The sequence below is a fragment of the Mastomys coucha genome, unplaced genomic scaffold (genome assembly GCF_008632895.1).
Source record: "Mastomys coucha isolate ucsf_1 unplaced genomic scaffold, UCSF_Mcou_1 pScaffold22, whole genome shotgun sequence".
NCBI classification, from domain to species: Eukaryota; Metazoa; Chordata; class Mammalia; order Rodentia; family Muridae; genus Mastomys; species Mastomys coucha.
Window position 1 is genome coordinate 21,318,865 of NW_022196905.1, and position 21,615 is coordinate 21,340,479.

At 40.9% G+C, this 21,615-nt stretch overlaps 2 protein-coding genes across 8 annotated transcripts in view; both read left to right on the forward strand.

The window, feature by feature from the left end:
* Sun3 (Sad1 and UNC84 domain containing 3) overlaps positions 1–9,917 on the forward strand; it is a 29,853-nt gene extending 19,936 nt beyond the window's left edge. For all 5 annotated transcript variants that reach the window (XM_031338971.1, XM_031338970.1, XM_031338973.1 and 2 more), the window contains 4 exons: positions 4,161–4,276; positions 5,458–5,625; positions 9,082–9,174; positions 9,610–9,917. In XM_031338971.1, the coding sequence (XP_031194831.1) occupies positions 4,161–4,276; positions 5,458–5,625; positions 9,082–9,174; positions 9,610–9,729 (497 nt within the window). In that variant the 3' untranslated portion in view covers positions 9,730–9,917. The remainder of the gene's footprint in view (positions 1–4,160; positions 4,277–5,457; positions 5,626–9,081; positions 9,175–9,609) is intronic.
* A 6,695-nt stretch (positions 9,918–16,612) lies between these two features.
* The window catches only part of Hus1 (HUS1 checkpoint clamp component), a 20,433-nt gene continuing 15,430 nt past the window's right edge, over positions 16,613–21,615 (forward strand). Inside the window, exons 1-3 of one of the 3 annotated variants that reach the window (XM_031338974.1) lie at positions 16,613–16,799; positions 17,217–17,344; positions 17,424–17,600. In XM_031338974.1, the coding sequence (XP_031194834.1) occupies positions 16,748–16,799; positions 17,217–17,344; positions 17,424–17,600 (357 nt within the window). In that variant the 5' untranslated portion in view covers positions 16,613–16,747. The remainder of the gene's footprint in view (positions 16,800–17,216; positions 17,345–17,423; positions 17,601–21,615) is intronic. The other 2 variants (XM_031338975.1, XM_031338976.1) reach the window with 2 other exon arrangements.

Here is a 21,615-nt window from a genome sequence, read left to right on the forward strand (position 1 = left end):
AATGCCTTTTGTTTCTATCTTTGTTTTCTGAGGCAGCCATGCAGCTCTGGCTGTCCTGAAACTTACTATGCAAACCAGGCTGGCTTCAAACTCACAGAAATCTGCCTGTCTCTGCCTCCCAAGTTCTGGGATTAAAAGCATGTAGCACACCTGACTTCATTTTGTAATGTATTACTACAAAGTGAATTCAGGAATACACAAGAATGACATGTGTGGGAACAAGCAGGACCTCTTCTGGGAATGAAAGGCTCATTTGTCTTTTGAAAATATATCTGCATAGTTTGTTACATCAGTATATTGACAATCTTGTCATTGGGGTGATAAAATTAGATAAAATCATTTAACAACATTCAAGTCATTTATGATTAAAATTTCTCAATAAACTAAAGAGATTTTCTTCATCCTGATGAAGGATTCCTACATAATGCCTTATGTTAACACACAGGAATTCATGGGAGACTGGATGATTTCTCCTAAGACCAGAAACAAGTTAAGAATGCCTATTCCAGGGCTGGGTAGTAGTGGCACACGCCTTTAATCCCAGCACTTGGGAGGCAGAGGCAGGCAGATTTCTGAGTTAGAGTCCAGCCTGGTCTACAGAGTGAGTTCCAGGACAGAGAAATCCTGTCTCAAATAACCAAAAAAAAAAAAAAAAAAAAAAAAAAAAGAATGTCTGATCCAATTAACATTACCACAGACATACAGAGGGAGAAAGAGACACCAGACAAGTTAAAAGAGAACTAACTTATTTCAACTTATAAACAACATGATTGCTAATACAGAAAAAGAAAACAGGCCAAAAGAGAGCAGAGAGAGGAGAGGCTGGAACACTCAGTAGCTGTTTTCGGGCTTATTATTTATAAAGCTGCAGAAATCAAAATCTGTGGCATAGAACACAAGTCTGGTGTCAGTCCACTGTGAACTGGGTTTTGGTAAAGCAAAAGAGGGAAGTCAGAGGTTCTGGTACAAAGGACATTCGTAGCAAAATAAACCTTAGCTATAGCTTACATTGACCAGAGAGTAACCTAAGTCTGAATGTAAACCAGGATCTTATACAATTCCTAGGACAAAAGTTAAGAAAAAAGAAGTGTACAGCTTTTATTCATTATGCTGTTGCACAGGGATTGAACTCATGGCCTCTTGAATACTAGACAAGCATCCTACCACTGAGCCATGTCCCTACACCTGACCTAAATTTTAATCTTGAGGCAGGATCTTGATAAGTTGTCCAGTTAACCTTGAACTCACATTGTAGCCCAGTTTTGGCTTTGAATTATCAATTTTCCTTTGTCATCCTAGGAAAAAACATCTTACAGAAAACACTGAAACAAGATAAAGAGGAAATGAACGGACAGTTTGAGCCTCATTCATATTAAGTTGTGTTCTAGAGGAGACACCTGAGGGAATGAGGAGACGATTCACAGGCTGGAGACAGAATATTTGCATGCAAATTTAGCAGAGCACTTGGATCTAAAATTTATGGATGCTTTCAAACTTTGGTGATAATAAAACAGAAAACTCAGTTTTAAAACTGGGGGAAAGGTCATAAAACACTTTATTAAAGAAATTCAGAAAATGAATTTCTGAACAGAAAATAAAAAAACTATTGGACACAATTATTCATTAGTGAAATATCAAAAGCACAGTGTCGGATCAGTACACATCTGTCCAAGTGGCAGAGAGAGCCTGCCAATGCTGCAGACACTGGGAAGCCCTGGGCTTTCGTCCACCACATGTGCATGTGTGGCTATTAAGTGGTACCTTTGGAAGGCAGCCGGACAACTGCTTCTCAAGTTAAATATAGCCCTAGTGATCCTGTTGTGGCACCTCTGGATATTTACCTAATAGTCACATTTTACATTTACATCATGGCAAACACGCATGGCAAAACTGGGAGTATAGCTTGGTGGTAGGACTGCCTGCTGGGGGTACAGAAGGGCTTGGGTTCGAACCTCAGCTCTGCCAAACCCAGAAAAAAAAAAAAACCCATATGAGAATGCCTGTAGCAACCGGATTGATACTCATCAAAACTAGAAATGCTCACGAACAGATCACTCAAGTACACTGCAGGCAACATAAAGAATGACTACCCACAGGGATCTCAAGTGCTTTAAGTCTAGGTAACTGCATGCAAGAAGCAGCAGGCTGTGAGGCACTGCAAGAGGCAGTAAAGGGATGTCTGCACTAGGTGAGTGTGTGAAGAGGATTGGTCAGCGAGTGTCTAGGCCAGCAACTGATAATGAGGAAAATGGGGAGGGCTGTACTCACGATAGGCTTCTTTTGGAGCAGACTAATTCTAAAGTTACTGTGGTGATGGCTGGCCCAGTTCTGAATATGCTAAGGCAGGCGCGACTGAGCTGTGCCCTCTAAATGGGTTTAATATTTCTCAAGAGAGGTAATGAAAGCTAAAAATGACATGAATGAAAACAATGAGTAGGTATGAGCTTCTGCAGCAGGAGAAACCATTCAATTTCTGTTTTCATGAAAGGATTATGGAGGCCATCAGACTCACATAGTGCAGGATGCAAAAGACATTTCCTGTCCGGTTAGTCATACAAGTAGGAATCATAACTTACAAGGTAAAAGATGCCTTCTTTGATTTCAGTTTTAGACAGATGCCAAGCAATTGTAGGATAGACGTGATCTAAATTCTGCATGACATAACACTGTTATGAAAATGTTTTAAGACACATTGTGGCATTGTGTATGCATGTGTGGCATTGTGTATGCATGTGTGTATGCATGTGTGTGCATGTGCTCATGGAAGCTGGAGGTGCTGCAGTCCCTGCATCTGGAGTCAACAGTTGATTATGAGCCACCTGAAGTGGTGGCTAGGAATTAAACTCAGGCCATCTGGAAGATCAACTATGTGCTTGGGTAACACTCTGTAAACCACTGAGCCACAAGTTTACATGAGAGATTTGTATTTCCCATTGTTGCATGTTGCAACCATGGATCCATATTTAATTGAGCTATCTAAAAAAAAAAAAAATGTGCAGAACCTAGATGCCTGGTCAGTGTTACACAAGCACACGGGCTCCAGTGTTACACAAGCACACGGGATCCAGTGTTACACAAGCACACGGGCTTCAGTGTTACACAAGCACACGGGCTTCAGTGTTACACAAGCACACGGGCTCCAGTGTTACACAAGCACACGTGCGTCAGTGTTACACAAGCACACGGGCTCCAGTGTTACACAAGCACACGGGCTCCAGTGTTACACAAGCACACGGGCTCCAGTGTTACACAAGCACACGGGCTTCAGTGTTAACAAGCACACGTGCGTCAGTGTTACACAAGCACACAGGTTTCAGTGTTACACAAGCACACGGGTTTCAGTGTTACACAAGCACACGGGCTTCAGTGTTACACAAGCACACGGGCTTCAGTGTTACACAAGCACACGGGCTTCAGTGTTACACAAGCACACGGGCTTCAGTGTTACACAAGGGCCTGGCTCAGTGTTTTACACTGTGCTACTCAAGTGAAATTTGAAGAAATGATTTGCATTGTTTTAAATTTCTCATGTCTAACATACACTTTCCTCCTAAGATAAAATAACTTAAAGGGATAATGTTTGATAAATATGTCTACAATTCCTTGATTACAATTAAAATTGCTACAGGAACTTGAAGCCTGATAAATTTACATAATTACTGTTAACAAATGTAACATGAAGGGTATGCATAGCATGACTTTGCTGCCATCTCCACTTCTGAGTATGACAGAAAAGTCTGATTTTCTGGATGATGAGAAACATATCATACACATTAGCTTTAGCTTTGAAATTGCGCGACTATTTAAGATTTTTTTCTTATCACCAATTAGTTTCAGAGATTTTTGGGAAACTAGAAGAAGCAAACAAGGCTTTCCATCTGGATTTGGTGGCTCCATGGACTTAGGAAGCCAAGGCAGAAGGACTGCTACAAGTTCGAGGACAGCCTCTGTACCTAGAGAGACCCTATTTCAAACCCAGTAGAAAATAACAAAACTTTTCAGAAAGTGACAGGATATCAGCAGCCCTGGCCTAAATGAATCCCAATGGTAAATCTGACTTTGTAGTTTGTCCACTAGACAAACTTTTCAGCAACATCGCTAAAACCTAGATGGCATGTATTACGTTTTATGTGTAAGTTTAAAATATGTTGCAATTTTAGGAGCCTCTGTCATTGAAGCTGGGACCTCAGAAAGTTACAAAAATAATAAAGCAAAATTGTACTGGCATGGGATAGGGTTCCTCAACTATGAGATGCCTCCAGATATGATTCTTCAGGTAAGTGCCAAGTAGGGCAACACCACATATACCTTAAGATGTTGTTATAAAACATCATGGTTGTATTTATGTTTAACATGGAGGCAAGAACATTCACACTGCCTACAGACCCTAGACACTTCTTACAGTTATACACTATTACACTGTACAAGTCATCTTAGAGTACTAAACTATTATTAATTATTACATTTTAAAAATCAGAAAACTAGACTTTGTTTATCAGAATATCTAATTCCATACCTTTAATTTTTACTCATTCTGTGACTTCCCTTGTTCACTGAAAACTTCAGGCATTTAACAAGCATTTGTTAAAAGAGGCTGCCCTGCAAACACCAGTCTCGCATTAAGTGGTATGCCAATCACACATCCTCACAGGGTTAAGTACAGTAGAAATTTCCACTGAGCCTTTCTTTCACTTGGAAATATAATGACAGTAAACACACTATGAGCCGCATGTCAGAAGTTGCTTTCAAATTGAGAAGTATATTCAGAGATAAATTAAACTTCCAGTTTCTTCTCGCCAGGCTACAATTTTATATCTCGTAAAAGAAATATTTTTGTTTTTCCTCTTTACTACTAGGACCTCCATCATCATCATTATCCACATTTACCATCAACCCTATCAACTATGGATAGGATCACCCTCATGTCCCATACCACCATCACTGGCATCTCTGCCACCATCATTACCTCTACCATAGACACCACTGCTTCCTCACTCATCACCAACATCATCAATCATCAACCATTACCACCATCAGCACCATCATCAGCACCATTGTCTTTCTATTCATCACCATCATCTCCACCATCAGCACTACCACTATGAACACCACCAATCACCACCACCATCACCATAAACACCACTGTCTCTTTACTCATCACCACCATCTTCACCAGCACCATCAATCAGCACCAACACAATCAGCACTTAAACCTCTAGCTGCCTTGTAGCTCAGTCTAGTCTAGCGGTGAAAGAAAACATGCGGCTGTGACAATGGCTCTGGTGGACAGAAGCATAAAGTGCTCTGGGTGAACAACCAGACCTAGGCTGTTTGAGACAGTCTCCTGTTTGATCTGTGTCCTAAGAGCCTTACAGTTGCTAAGTGATGAAGTGCTCAGTATGGAAATGTTAGATCTGGGTGTCCAGAAAAGAGATTCATTTAACATTTTCTTTCTAGCCAGATGTCCACCCTGGGAAGTGCTGGGCCTTTCCAGGTTCCCAGGGTCACGTCCTGATTAAGCTCGCCAGGAAGATCATCCCAACAGCAGTTACCATGGAGCACATCTCGGAGAAGGTGTCCCCATCGGGAAACATCTCGAGTGCACCCAAGGAGTTCTCTGTCTATGTGAGAAGCTATCTAAATTTGTCATTCAGAGTGGGTTGAAGTAGAGGGGTTTGACAGGGAATGAGGAGCTAGACTGGTGTCTTTCTGTCTGTCTGTTTGTTCATTTGTTTAAAGACAGGATTTTTCTGTGTAGCCCTGGCTGTCCTGGAACTCACTCTGTAGACCAGGCTGGCCTCAAACTCAGAAATCCTCCTGCTTCTGCTTCCCAAGTGCTGGGATTAAAGGTGTGTGCCACCACTGCCCGTCTTAGACTGGTATCTTTGGGGATTGAATTTAGGGCCTCTTGTAGGTCAAGCTAGTAACTCTGCTACTGACCTGTAACCCCAGTCCTGGACTCATCATTTAATTGTGTACTAATTGCTGGTGCCTCTGACTTCTAGAGCTTTCGTGTAGTTACTTACAGACTGAGAGAATTGGACTATCTCTGTCTGACTTCATATTATTACAACTAAAAAGCTATACAAGTATACCTGAAATGTTGGCTATTTACATAAACATTGCAATTAACTGTAACAGTAGATATTTAAAGGAGCCACTCTATACTCCTGGTGGGTGCGAGCATGACTCTGTATCTGCCTAAGAACTCTGGATTCATGAATGAAACACACACACACACACACACACACACACACACACACACTAGCTTAATTTTTATTGTACCTTAGCAGTACAATGGCTGGGCTTCTCGGTAACTTCATGTGGCTAACCCACTTTCCCCTCCAGCATTCCTGTGTTGTACTCGCTAAATCTATATTTCATTTCTGTTACCTCAGATCCAATCAGGGGAGTGACCCCTGGGGGTCACTATCCCAGATTCTTACAAGTCATCAGGCCTTAACTCTGATCTCTCTGCTTCCCCATCATAGCGATTCTGCTCCTTTTCTTCTCTTCATACCTTCTAAAAGTCCCGCCTTCATCTCCCTGCCCAATTATTGACTGTTAGTAACTTGATTGACCAATCAAAAACCAACTGGGGACAGGGACCTTCAGCATCTGCACATGTAGATTCCCATGTGCTATTGGGAGCCAATTTTAGACAAAGCATTAGAACCAACAATTCACTTTCCTACTTCTCCCTGATTCCAATTCTTTTTGTCTCAAAGCTTTGACTAGCAACAACTTTATCTGTTAATGAGATACCTGCTTCTGCATTTTCTTTTACCATTATTTATTGATTTTTCAGTGTTGGCTATTATTTGATGGCTCACCTCCAATAAAAGATGAACATCACCTCTTTTCTGTGTCTCTGCCATCCAATATCTTTGTCATTAAAAAAACAGGTGTATAGAGGTATAATGTACAAAGCAAGTGACCCTCTCATTTGAAGCCACTCTTCAGTCTCATTAGGGTTCACAGTTACATAGCCACCACCACAATTCTAGAACACTTTTGCTGTGTCCCAGAGGAGTCCGATGCTGCTTAATTTTCACTTCCCATCCCCATCGCATCCTTAAGCCCTGGCAACCACTAATTGACTTTGACGCATCAATTCACCTATTCTGGACATTACCATTATCATACTGTATGTGCTCTCTAGTGAATGACTGACAGAGTACTTCCAAGATTTAGCTATGTTATAGCAGATGTCAATATTTGACCTTTTTGAAACCAAAGAATAAATACCTGGTTGTTTCTATTTTATTTATCCATTACTTGGTAGATATCTGAGTTATTTGCAGGGTTTGGGCTTTTATGAATAAGTGTGAATATTTGTGTGCAAGGTTTTACCATGGATGTTGGATTTTGTTTCTATGAATACATATTGGATTGGGACTCCTAGATCTGCATTTCATGTTTGACGCTGAGGGGATTAGTGCCTTTTTGGTCATTTGTTTCAGTCAGTGGTCAACTCAGCGTTGCTTGCTGTTGAGCTACTTTCTTTACTGTTCACATCTGAAACATTCCCAAAGGTATTTGTCACCCATTTGTCTGACTTGCTCACTTTGGTACACTTCTGTTTCTAATACATTCATCAGAGGTGCATGTTCTCCCGTTGGTTATTCTAGTCAGATAAACCGTGCCTCCGTCTCTCCCTCCTTCCTTCCTCTCAGTCACCCCTTTGGAACTCTTCTACAGTTCGGCTTCCATCTAATGAGAGCAGATGAGCCTGGTGTGTGGCTGTTACTGTGGGGGTCTCATTCCTGAAGTCTACTTCTCATGTATCTTTTCTGATTTAGGTTTCGTCTCTGAAAGATTGTATCTCAGTTATTTGAACTCGTACATAAACATTTTCATCTCCTCCATCATAATTATACTAAGACTTTGGTTTCCACAGATACTGCTCATTTAGAGTCTAATCACTATCATGTCTTCTTCCCATCTGAAAATACCAGTTGCTCGTTGGAGCTGTATTTCATCTTCTCTTTGTTTACAGGGTCTCTGCTGATCTTATAAGTAGCTTTCCTTGAATGTCTTCAAAGCCCAGGCACACAGTCCAGTTGACTCTGAAAGGATTCCTGCCTACGGGAAATGTCATCTTGGCTGGTTTGCTGGCTCCTGCTGTGAAGGAAAAGCACAGGGCAGACTTGAGCTGCACAACCAGCTGGCTCAGGAAGAGAACTCCGGCATGGGCTGGCAGAGGGCAAAGACTGCCATGGAGTGAGAGCTACCAGGGATTGTTGAAATGATTGACAGCCAACCCTCAGACCTCAGTCCCTCCCCTCCATGTCCTCTAGCATACCATGGCCCAGATCCTGAGCCTTTCTGGGCTTGCTGCCTAAGTCCCTGTAGTGCTAGTGCCATCTCAAGCCACAGGAATCTGTGTTTCCGGCTGCTGCCCTTTGACCTTCCCCGTGGGTTTTGTCTGTTTGCCTACTCCTATTTTTTTCTTGAAGGCTTAGGCCTTTGATATCACTGGCTGGAGGAGGGTATAGCCCACCTCATTCTATGCTGCAGAGGCTTCCTGACTCCTGCCCCTGATACTCACATGCATGGCAGTGTTGAGTTAGGGATGAGCTTTGATTGGCTCTGCCTGTCCGTGTTTACACACTACTATTCCTGATTTGCAGGCATTCTGGCTGCTTCTTCCAGGCAAAAATCATTTAGCAATAATGAGTACTTCCCTTGTTTCTTCTGTATTACAGAATCGATGAACCAAGGGCTTCCTCTGTTGCTCTTTGCTCTTGTCCCTACAACATTGAGACAGGGTCTGTCACTGAACTGGAAACTTGTCATCTTGGCAAGGCTTGCTGGGCAGCGAGTTCTCAGGTTCTATCCATCTCAGACCTCTGATGTTCAGGTTACAGGCACAGGGTGATCCAAATTTTCACAAGGGTGCTGGGGATTTGAACTCAAGTCTTCAAGCTTACATAACAAGCAATATTAACCACTGAGCCATCTCTCCAGCTCCAGCACATGCAATGTCAAGTGAACCATTGCTACTTGAGCACCTGCATCCATTACTTTCAACAGAGAGCCCACTCATTTCAGCCTCTGAACCTGTTGTTTTATTTGCAGGGTGTGAGGAAGAAATGTGAAGGAGAAGAAATGTTCCTAGGTCAGTTTATTTATAACAAAATGGAAGCAACCATTCAAACATTTGAGCTCCAGGTAATTATCCATTGGGAATTGCTAAGTTATGTTTGGCTTTATCACTAAGGGGGATTTGCTGCTGAAAACAGTCATGGCATAAGCCCAAGCTAAAGCCCAAGCTAAATGAGACCATCATAACTTCCATCCTGTGCTTCAAATGCTTGCTCCCTTCAATTGCCACATCAAGTATAAGAAGGACAGACTAAAGCACTGAGAGCCATTGGTATTCCTAGACCTCCTGAGTATCTTCATCTCCCTATATTTACCCGTTCATGGGATTTTTCTTTCCAGTAACTCATTTCCCCATCCATTAGAGCATTATTTGAATGTACTTGTGTTAGGGAAGAAAGGAGGTTGCCACATCATTATATCAGCATTCATTGAAATTCAGAGGAATTCATTCAGCATTCAGAGGAACCTTTATAAGTCATTCATGTTTTCTTTTATTTCCAGAATGAAGCTTCTGAATCTTTGCTATGCATAAAACTTCAAATCCTTAGCAACTGGGGACATCCAAAGTATACATGTTTGTACCGATTTAGAGTTCACGGCATCCCCAGTGATTACACTTAGAAGAGCTGGTGCGGAAGAAGGCAGTGGCTGTGCAGCCAGAATGTCCAAGAATGTTTATTATTCCCTTATGTCAGATTGCACCCCTAAGAACCAAAGATTGGGAGTGGGAGGGAAACCCTAAACTCATTCCTACTAGGCAGTAAGAAGTGAATAAATTTTACTAATAAAAAATGAAAGTCAATCCAAAACCCTTTGGTAGTTCACTTTAAGCATCAAGAGGTGACTTTGTATATAGAAGAGGATCGATCTCATTAGGAAGTCCTTCTCACCACAGTTTTGTTGCAGGAAATAATAAAAAACAAACCCGCCAACTCTCTGCGGTGCTGGACCACGCTGTTCCAGTGCTCTAGCTGCCTGCCAACTCTCCAGTCACTTTGGATCACAGGGCTCCTGCTGTGTCATCTCTCCAGTGGAGGTCAGGAGGCAAGTTCCCCTTGCCACCAAGCAACACCTCATGCACCCCACAGTCAGCCATCACATCACAATACCCAGTAACTGGGTAGAATCATGACTCTTAAAGCTTAATTAACCAATCAGATTTATGTATCAATAATATCACAATTTACAAGAGGCCAATACAATAATTTGAGAGCCAATTGATAGTGATAAAAGCTTTAACCCAATATTTCTAACCTTGTGAAATCATAGCTACTTGTCGCTAGTAAATGCCACATGAGTACATGTCTGCAGCCATCTTCCTTTTCTTCCTCTCCTCTCCCTCCTGAGAAGCTCTCTTTCTCTGCAACTCTTAGTGCTGCCTCCCTTTTCCCTGTCCAATCACATACCTCCCACTGCCCTAATGTGATTGGACAGGGAAAATCCTGCAACACAGTTTCTGCACTTTTAGTTATTCATCCCCTACATCAGGCACAATGTTCACCATCACCACTGTAACCACCCCTGAGCTGCAGGCTTTAGGTAGTGAAAGTAGAGAAGCCACAGATAATTGTAAAGTTAGAGATAAAAGCCAATGTCAAGTTCTGGTTATGAATATTCACAGATAATTTGATGGACTCCTCCTCCTATTCTTTTAAAAATACAAAAGGGTCAGCCAGATAGGTTGGCTAGTAAAGAACCACTGTGGCTAAGCCTGATGATCAGAGTTCAGTCCTTAGAACACACATGGGGAAGGAGAGAACCATCTCCCCCAATTGTCCTCCCACACTAAGTCAACATAATACTTAAAAGAAAACACAAACAAGTAGAAACTGTACTTTCTGTTAGATGTGACAATGCCACATATAAATCAAAGTTACATACAAATACCAAACAAAGGTCAGATCAAGGGCATAATTTATGAAAGCAAAACCCATAAGTGTCAGGTAAAGCAAAGGAGAAGGTGATGTAGAAAAGGCCTCATGCAACAGAAAATGACTAAAAGGTTTCACTAGATAACAAGCCTGACTCAGCTCTGAAGACATCAATTCTCTCTAACCTAACTTAGAATTATACTGATCTCAATTAAAATCAGAAAGTTATGGTAATTAAAGAGTGGTCATGAGGCAGTAGTGGGTAACAGAGCTCGCCTACAGGAAAGGAGCATGTGGCTAGCATGTGTGAGGTCTTAGGTTCTAGCCCTACCAGTGAAGCAATAAGAATTATTTCTAAAAAAACAAATTCAATAGTATCTGTATGAAAAATGATACTATCATGTTGTTTTAAAAAGAAATATTTCTGTACATAGAGGCAGAACACCTGGAATTCCAGCATTAGGGAAACTGAGGCAGGGAGAGCCTGAGTTTGAGGTTGGACTAGGATTAATTAGACAGTCTGTCTCAAATAAAAAACATGCTTTGGCCTTCTGGGTGACTCAGCCAGGAACAGGTTGTAGGCCCAGATTTTTCAAAGCTGATTTTATTTAGGATTCTTTAAAGCTTTAACCTCCCTTCTAGACCACCAACCAAAGGTAGGGAAGACATATGGTCAATAGGACAAGGGGGGTATGGACCTGTTTCGAAGTAGTTCTTTTCAGCAATTCCAATCTTCATTATCAGGATATCAGCAGTGCAGTCTAAAACAGCAAACACTCATCAGAAGCTGCAGCTCAATCCAGAAGGAATGGTTAGGCTCTGCCAAAATCAGCAAGAGCCCACATGGCAAAAAAGCAGCTATATTACCACAAGAAGCTCTTTGGGACATTTTTCCCCATGGAGTCATAACAAGTGAAGATCAGTGAGGACCAGCAAAGTGTTGTAAGGCAGACCTATGCAAGAGCCTCGTTCACTGTCTGTTCAGTTATACTTATACTCTTTCCAAACATCACATGTCCTCTTACATGTCTGCTCCAGCAAAAGCATCCTCTCATAAGACAGCTTCCAGAAAAACATCACGTGACACAACAAGTCTCCAAAGAAACCTGAAATTTTCACTTCAACTGGCTACTAACTATGACAAGGAGACTCCTTGAACTCACATGGTTGAAGAAGAAATATGTCTTAGTAAAGAGACAACATGACCACAGTAACTCTTATAAGGACAACATTTAATTGAGGCTGGCTTACTGGCTCTCAGGTTAGTCCATTATCATCATGGTAGGAAGCATGGCAGTATCCAGCCCTGTATGGCACTGGAGGAGCTAGAAGTTCTACATCTAAAGGCAGACAGGAGAGGGTCACCATCTTCCAGGCAGCTGGGAGGAGAGTCTCAAAGCTCACCCCAACAGTGACACACTTCCTCCAACAAGGACCACCCACTCCAACTAGTCACACTTCCAATAGTGCCACTCCCTGGATTAAGCATATTCGAACTACCACAAGAACCAAGTCCTGCAAGCTGTCCTATGAGTTCCACTCCCTTCCCCCAAATCATGGCATGTAGACCAGGGAATACATGCTATGGCGTATACATACATATGCAGGACACAAAACAAACACATGGAGAAATGTTTCCTGTGTCATCATTTATCAAATGGCTAGCATTTTAAAAAGAAACATTCTTCACTTTGACTTACATTTTAAAATATTCACATGTGAAGTGATGCATCTTGGATCTGGTTTTAAATTCTGTGAGGGAAGAAAATAAGTGGGAAGGTGGAAACAAAGGTGGGTGTGAAATGGTCACTGACATGAATACAGCTACTCCACGGGGACTGTCACTCTTTTGTCTATATTCATATATGCAGATATTCCAATGCTAATTTGGCTTAGGAAGCACAAAGTATGCATGGTTCTCAAAATCTTAAGATGGTCTTGAGTCTAGATTTCATAACAATACATCTGTTATTTAGAAAGATTGGCCTTGGTAACACAGGTGGCAGATAGGTTTCCATCTTGTTTTGGGTCCCTTTGCAATATTTATAGAAACTTAAAAAAAATATCAGATGGAAAAATTCTGTGACAAAGGCTTAAAACAATACTTAGATGGTGTTAGCACACTGATAAATCAGTGAAGTGGACAAGATAAGTCCAAGACTAGACTTCTTCTAGCTGTATGGTGACTGTTTATGCAGCAAGGGGCAAACTTGCAGATATGGAGTCTTGGCTTCCTCTTGCAGGAGTTACAACACTGCAGACTGGGAAGTTATAAGCAAAAGAGGTTTCTTTCTGCCCATGGTTCTGGTACAGTTTCAGAAGGATGCAATTGTCAGTGACTTTCATGCTGGCAGTCTCAAGACACTGAGTAATACTCGGGAAGAGGGAGCAGCTTACAAGGCCTAGCCAAAGTAGCTTTTATGTCAGTCTACCCTGGTGATAACCCATAATCCACTAACGATATGAATGGTTAATTGAGAGCAGAGCTATAATCACCGCTTAGTGCTCCCACCCACTAATATTTACAACAGGAATTGCAAGAGGGAGGGAACAAGCCATATATGCATAACATCTGAGCGAAACAAAGCAAATGGCTTGGAACAATTATCTAGCCATTAAGCAAATGAAATTGCTTCTTTGTTTATTACTTTACAATGTGACAATTCCCAAACAGAACACAGTAAAATATTTACAAGTGGGCAATAAAACCATAAAAACCTTAATAAACCCAGAGCTAATTCCGGTATGGTATTGGATAGAGGAAGCGACAAAAAGCACAAAAAATTCTACATAAATAATGGCATTGTAAATAAAACCTTAAGATGGAAACATATCTGCCACGCATATTACAAAGGCTAGTCTTTCTAACACATTCTCAATGCAGCAACACCAATAACCCTTCATGGAAGTTCTAAGCAGTTAATCAGTCTGCAGAATGTTCAACCTGGGTGCACCTTTTCAGCCAACACTGGTTCACATGGTTCACATCCACCAAATATTGGTCTATTTCCTCCTGGGTTGCAAGTGATTCTCCTTCTTGAGTCTTCATCCCTCTGCACTTTACCTAAGCATTCTAACATATTGCACAAATGTAATTTAAAAAACCTACAGAATTTATTGCCGTATTTTTATTTGGCATACGCCACATGAGGAGTCAGTTAACAACTACTTAAGCAGAAACACACTCCTTAGGTGAGGGTGGTGCTCAAAAAGACATGACAAACCTCAAACCTCAAAAGGTTTGCTCATGACACCTCTACAGTATGAGTTTCGGCTTCACAGTTTTCTCAGGTAAAAAAAAAAAAATAAGACAAATATTGACTTCCAGATTTGCTGGAGAATCTCTGAGTGATGCTACATTCTTTCCCTCTGGGACAATTTTTCCGACACTAACTGTTAACAAGCCTGCAAATAAATTAGTCTCTTCTCCCCCCTGAGACTAGTGAAGATGATCAGGCATATGACAGGCACTGCCATCCCAGCTTTGGGTGACAGTTAGGAAAGGCGTGCAACTAACCCAGGTAGTATATCTCTGCAGCTCTAAGGGTCTTCCCTGACCTCCAACTGTATATACTGAGTGACATTCTATGTGTAATGTTTTTCCTTTCCTAAGACAAGATCAGGTAAGATGTTTTCCTCCCGAATAAGTAAACATAACACGAACATTGCTCTGCAGATTCTCATGTGACTGAATTGCTCACCCTTGAGGTTTGGCCTTTATAAAATCAAAAATCCATTTACTAGCTAGATGGAAAATAACAAGCAGATATTGCAGTGGAAAATGCTCTGGTACATATTACTTCTGGAACTCTCTAGAGTGATTTTTTTTTGACAAAATCATTTGGAAAGAAAATATGGAAATGTCAATATATTTAATTATTTCTGAAATCATTGGCTTCGCTTTCTAAACCTACTTAGCTTAATTGCTAGAATATATAATATTAGCATTTTTTTCTATGAAAAGATTATTAGAGCTTACTTATATATTTGTTGAGTAAAATTCTTTTATTACTTGAGACTCATCAATAAGGAACATATCATCATCATTATGTACATCTCTTCTTAGGAATATTTTTAAAATGTGTTGCCAATTTTATTACATAATATTAAACTATTTAAAATAAAGACCAGATATATGGCTCTGATTACAAAGTTGATTTAAATACAGTCTTTAGGAACTGGGGAGTAGGCTCAGATGGGTAAAGCGCTTGCCTTGAATCACAGGAAACCAAGTTTGAATCCTCAGAACACACACAGACACACACAGACACACACACACACACACACACACACACACACAAGCCAAATGGATTTAGCAAATATTTGTAATTCTATTGTTCCTATGGTGAAGTGGGAGACAGAGATAGATGAATCTCCAGGAGCTATGTTCCAGCTAGCCTGGGTTATTCATCAGCTGATAGCAAAGAGAGACCCTGCCTCAAACAAGGTGGAAGTTTAAGTACTGAAAACAGAAATTCCCCCTTTGACCTTCACATGACCAAGGCATGGATGACTTGGTGTATATGCATGCACACACAGACAATACAGCCTTTAACCACACAATATATGTAACAATTATCTTACTTCATGTGTCATTTGATATTTCAAAATTAATGACATTTGGCTTGCCAACCACTTGTACGTGAGAGTGTGGGCTAGAGTATAGCTTTGTGTTATATGTATTTTTCTATTTTTTCACTTATCAGTAATCAGCTGTTTTATTAATATCTTAATTCTGTGTATCAAGTTAAAGACAGTTTTTAAAAATTTCTTTATTTACTATTTTTGTGTGAAAGTGAGCATGCTCATTCCACGGTGCACATACAGAAGTCAGAGAACAACTTTTGGAATTGCAACTGGTGTTCCAGGGCCCAAACTCAGGCCTTCATGCTAAATACTTTCACCTGCTGAGCCGTCTTGTGTACTGCAAAAATATGCTTTTACACAATTGGCAAAGGACTTTTAAGAATATTTTGTTGTTTGGATATGTGGTGCATCGGAAGAGTGCTTATTTAGAAAGTGGGGAGGCTAGAGGGGGGAGTGTTAACCCCAATACCATTTTAAATTTTTACAGGTATAATCCTTGAAAAACCAAAATCTTTTATTCTGGGTTTAAAATCCTTTTAAAACAATTCTAAGACTACTACATTAAGAGGACTTTTGTTTGTTTATGGTACTGGGATTAACGCAAAGGTCACAATCCTTTTCAACTAGTGTCTCCTCTCCTCTCCCCTCCCCTTCTCTCCCCTTCCCTCCCCTCTTCTCCTCTCCCCTTCTCTTCTCTCCTTGTCTTCCTCCCAGTCCCTCTCTTTGTCCCCCTTCCTTCTTTCATTTTAAAATGTTTGTTGGCATAAAAGATCTGCTTGCCTAAGCACCCCCATTAGCTGGGGCTAATAAGAATTGTACAGGTTCCGTTCAGTTTATATTGAGACAACGGTGCAGAATTATTACTTCATTGCATCTGTTTTTAGAGGTAAACTATTAAGTAAAGTGTTCAAAATTTTAAAAAACGTTTCAAACAGTTTTTCAAAACCTTAAAATGCTGCGTCGTCAGGCATCTAAACTTCTCCGGGCCGTTTCCCTGCAGCCGGCAGGATGTGAGAGCCCTGGTGGAGGTACCCGGTGGACGAGGCGGGCAGCAGGAGGATCTCTCCGGCCGCACCGTCCCTGCGGAACCTCTGTGCCCGCGCCAAGTTTCCCCGCCCGGACGCTCAGAGAGGGACTTTTGTCCGCCTTAGAACGACGCCACGGTCGACCTGGTATCCGCCATGAAGTTTCGCGCCAAGATCGTGGACCTGGCTTGTCTGAATCATTTCACACGTGAGCTGGCAGGGCTGCGGGGAGCGAGTGTGGCTGCAGCCCTTGTGAGAGGACGGGCGGGATAAGAGCGGCCCTGAGAGAGGGAAGGATAGCTACCCGGGACCTTTCCTTTGCAGCCCTTCCGCAGTCCTCCTTCCGCCCGGAGTATACCTAACCTTGCTAGCAGTTCTGTACTTCAGTATCCAGCGGCTCCTAGGTTTCTGTGGAATGTACGCCCGGCCCCCGGTTGTCAGTTGTTTTATGAGACTATTTCTTTATTCTGTTTCCGTTTTGAACTCTGGTGCCTCGCAGGGTTGTTGGGAGACTGGCAGGATGTCAGCAGTATTGAAATACAAGCGTGATCTGTGAGCTAGAGGTTCTGCAAGAAGACCTGTAGGACACTCAGTGAGCCTAGTAACTGTTTACCCCTCGTTGTAGGAGTCAGTAACATGATAGCCAAGCTTGCCAAAACCTGCACCCTCCGCATCAGCCCGGAGAAGCTGAATTTCATCCTTTGCGACAAGCTGGCCAGTGGAGGCGTGAGCATGTGGTGTGAGCTGGAGCAGGTGAGCAGGAGAACCCAGGGGTTCTGGGCTCCAGCTAGGAGTGCTGCAAAGGCCACAAATGCCTGTTTCTGTCCTGCAGGAGAACTTTTTTAGTGAATTTCAAATGGAAGGAGTCTCTGAAGAAAACAACGAGATTTATTTAGAATTAACGTCGGAAAACTTATCTCGAGCCTTGAAGACTGCCCAGAACTCCAGAGCCTTGAAAATCAAGCTGACTAACAAACACTTTCCCAGTCTTACCGTTTCCGTAGAGCTGGTAAGTGAGAAGAAAAGGATTTCTGAATATTTTTTACAAGTGACTTGGTCTAGGCAGTATATAGGTAGCTACAAGCCCGAGCTTTCAAACAATATTCGTAAAAGTGAATTAGTTTCAGGCTAGTGAGATGGCTCAGTGGGTAAGAGCACTGATTGCTCTTCCAAAGGTCCTGAGTTCAATTCCCAGCAACCACATGGTGGCTCACAACCACCCATAATGAGATCTACAGTGTACTTAATTATAATAATAAATAAATCTTTTTTTTAAAAGCGAATTAGTTTCATTTAAAATATAAGATTTGAGTCCAGAATGGTGGTACATGTCTTTAATGCCAGCGCTCAGGAAGCAGAGCTAGGAATATCTCTATGACCGGGAGATGGTGGCGCACACCTTTAATCCCAGCACTTGGGAGGCAGAGGCAGGCGGATTTCTGAGTTGGAGGCCAGCCTGGTCTACAGAGTGAGTTCCAGGACAGCCAGGGCTACACAGAGAAACCCTGTCTCGCCCCCCCCCCCAAAAAAAAAACCAAAAAAACGAGGAATATCTCTATGAGTTCCAGGACTGCATAGAGACCCTGTCTCAAAACAAAACAAGATAAAACAGATCTGGTTCATAACTTATGCATGAGGAATGTGCATTGTTCAAGTAATTTTTAAACAGTCATGATGGCACAATGTTCTATAGGACACTGCTTTTCCCAAACAGCCAAATTGCTAGCTAGCATCTCTTTCTTCTAGGATGTTGTCACCTTGTCTAGATGTTTCCATTTTCACCTTAAAATTGCACCCTCCTACCCTGTCTTCTGTGATATTCGTAAACAGTCCTTATACTTTAGTAACACATTTGTCTTAGATGCTACTACTTAGATGAGTGCACAGCCTCTCCTCAGAACACACAAAACCATGTGTACAAGATGCACATGGTTTTTTTTTTGCTTTAAATATATTCTTTTATTGTTTCAAATATTTTATTAGACTTAGAAGTCCCCCGTCCCTGCATGCTTCTCCAGCAAGATCCTCAGAGCTGCTCAGACTAAGATTTCACCTTTTTGGGGGGGGCCAGGGAGGGGACACCCAGATACTTTCAGGTGGAATTGTTTGAAGAGAATTTATTTCTCGTCCCCTGAAAATAAGAACCTGAGCAAGAAGACATACTGTGTCTTGTACCAGAGAAGAATGTTCTCCAAGAATCTTTCCTTTCAAGTCAACATTGTATAGTTGAGTAACAGTCTGACTTTAACCTTGACTTGGACCGTGGTTTTGTATTCTATGTTCCCTGTATACTGGCCTGCTAACCTTACCAAACTACACTTCTAGGTCCTCCTTTCCCCCATCTCCCCTAGGGAGGTGTTCTGTTTATTTCATTCATGATTTTTAAAGCGTTTTAAAAGATTGTGGTTGTAGCTACCGTGTGAGAGCTTCCCTAGTGTGTACAAGGCACTGGGTTTAATGTCAGCAATGGACTTCCAAAACAGTGGGCGGGGGAGCTTTTTGAAAATGCTTGTTGGCAGCTTAAGACACTCTGTGTTGTTAACAAAGGATCACCCTTATTTCGTTGTCTTATAAGGTCCATGCCTAGTTATCATTAGGTTATCAGTGACAAGCTTGATGTCAATGCTTTTCAAACAAACAATTCATGGATGTAGTTGAACATAACCTTGCTATTACATAGGTCCAATGGAACTGAGAAATTTCGTTTTCATACCGTACACAAACAATTTGAAAATATTAAAGTTGAAACATAGTGTCGGGGCTGGAGAGATGGCTCAGTGGTTAAGAACACTGACTGCTCTTCCGAAGGTCCTGAGTTCAAATCCCAGCAACCACATCCTTAATGAGATCAGACGCCCTCTTCTGGTGTGTCTGAAGACAACTACAGTGTACTTACATATAATAAATAAATAAATCTTTAAAAAAAAAAAAGAAACATAGTGTCAAAGCTCTGAAAAGAATAAATAATCACTACTTGCCTCTTTGAGGCTCTTCCAGTCACACAGGAACATTACAGGGCTTAGGGATAGGATGAGACCCAAAGTACTTTTTCTTAGACACAGCCAGCCACTCATATCTACAGGTTCTATAGTCTTCAGCCCAACCAACCAGTGAACATTGAAATTATTCAGAAAAGCCCCACCCTTCGTGCTGAACATGTGTTCACAAGGTGGTTTCCTTGCCATTGCTCCCAAAACAAGATTGTACCTATTTCAAAAGCATACATATAAAGTCACACAAGTTTTTAGAGATGACTAAAATTATATAGGTATGTAATGCAGTTTGTGAACCCTAGGAAAAGGCCAGAGATTCAGTCCATGTATGATTAAAAGATTTATTATCTGCTAATGGTATGCAAACCATTGCATATCAGTAACAAATAAGAAGCCAAAGATTGTGGTCTAGTGACTTGCTAGGTAAAGTTGGCATAGGCTCTGGCAAAATGCCATTCAAGCGGTAAGAGGAGAATGCAAGCATACTCAAAGAGAAAAGATGTTTGATGCCAAATTTCCTGTCCTTTTACATTGTTGCCCCATGTAAGCAAAGAGCAAGTAGATTTTTACGGTATGTTTTTCTTTTCACGTAGATGGCAATGACTATGAGTATGTGCTAGGACTTACGTATATTTACTATGTTACAAGGCAGATATTTTCATCTGTTTTTATAGAGGAAGAAACTCTAGGAATGGGAAGGATAAAGAGATATCCAGATCAATTGCTAAGTATCCCACTGTATTCTGGTTTTCCTAACTATAGCTTTTCTATATCTCCAGGTTTTTTTTTTCTCTTTTTTAAAACTTTTATTGCATTATGATGAGAAAAGTTATATGATTTCAATTTATCTGAATTTGTTAACATTTAAAAACATTTTAAGTAAATAGAATTAAATCACATTCTTGTTTCCTTTTTGTACCCCAACTCCTCCCAAAGACCCCCCTTTAATACCTACAATATCTTTTTTGTCATATTCCTTAAAATTTATAAAATATTATAACAATAAAAATAAGTATTATAAAAGTTGTTTGATATAAAACAACAATCAATTTAACAGTCTTATGTAGATGCTCGTCTACAATAGTGAAAATACATTTTTCTCAATATAAATTTTAAATAACTCCAAACATATTAACTATATATTTCAAAATAATACATCACTACTAGTATTTTCTTAAATGAACATAAACATATAAAGTCTTTTTGTTTGTTTGTTTTGTATTTAGTAGAGTTTAAAATCTTGGCTCTTACTGTGGTACAAGCCCAAAATAAGAACAATTTTCAGACATTGGGTTTCATTGTAATAAAGCTGTACTTAAATGACCCTCACATCACCAAAGGATTTTACCTCCATCATAGCTAAGCTGAGAGTTGACAGTTCTGCTGCACCAAGAAATGAATTGTAGGCACGATTTTTGGATATAGACTTCCTGCTATGGTCAAAGCTATTTAACTTGAGCGAGTGACTTTATTCTCAGCCCACAGAGAACAGGTTACATTCATTTAAGAAATGGTGTATATATTAAGATGGTCTATCCATAAAGTCCTTCAACAATTGTTTCAATGAACAATGGTTCTGCTTGGAGGGTGGCACAGACATTAGGTGAGGGTAAGAATTTGGTTCATTAGCTGTGATAGTTTGGAAAAGCATTCATCTCAGAGAAAGACTAACTTATAAAGTCCTCTTCTTCAAACTTGATACAAGAGTTACAAATGTCAAGCAAAGCATTCAATTCAGTCTCACTCTTTTTTTTTTCCTGGTTTTTCGAGACAGGGTTTCTCTGTATAGCTCTGGCTGTCCTGGAACTCACTCTGTAGACCAGGCTGGCCTTGAACTCAGAAATCCTCCTGCCTCTGTCTCCCAAATGCTGGGATTAAAGGCGTGTGCCACCAGTCTTACTTTGTTGATCTCCCGCAAGCAACTTCCCTAGTTAATCGTCTATGTTTCCCCTGGGTATATAACTACTTTTGAAATATATAAGCTGTTCTGAAAACCATAGTATAATGTAAAAACATGAAATAAACAATACT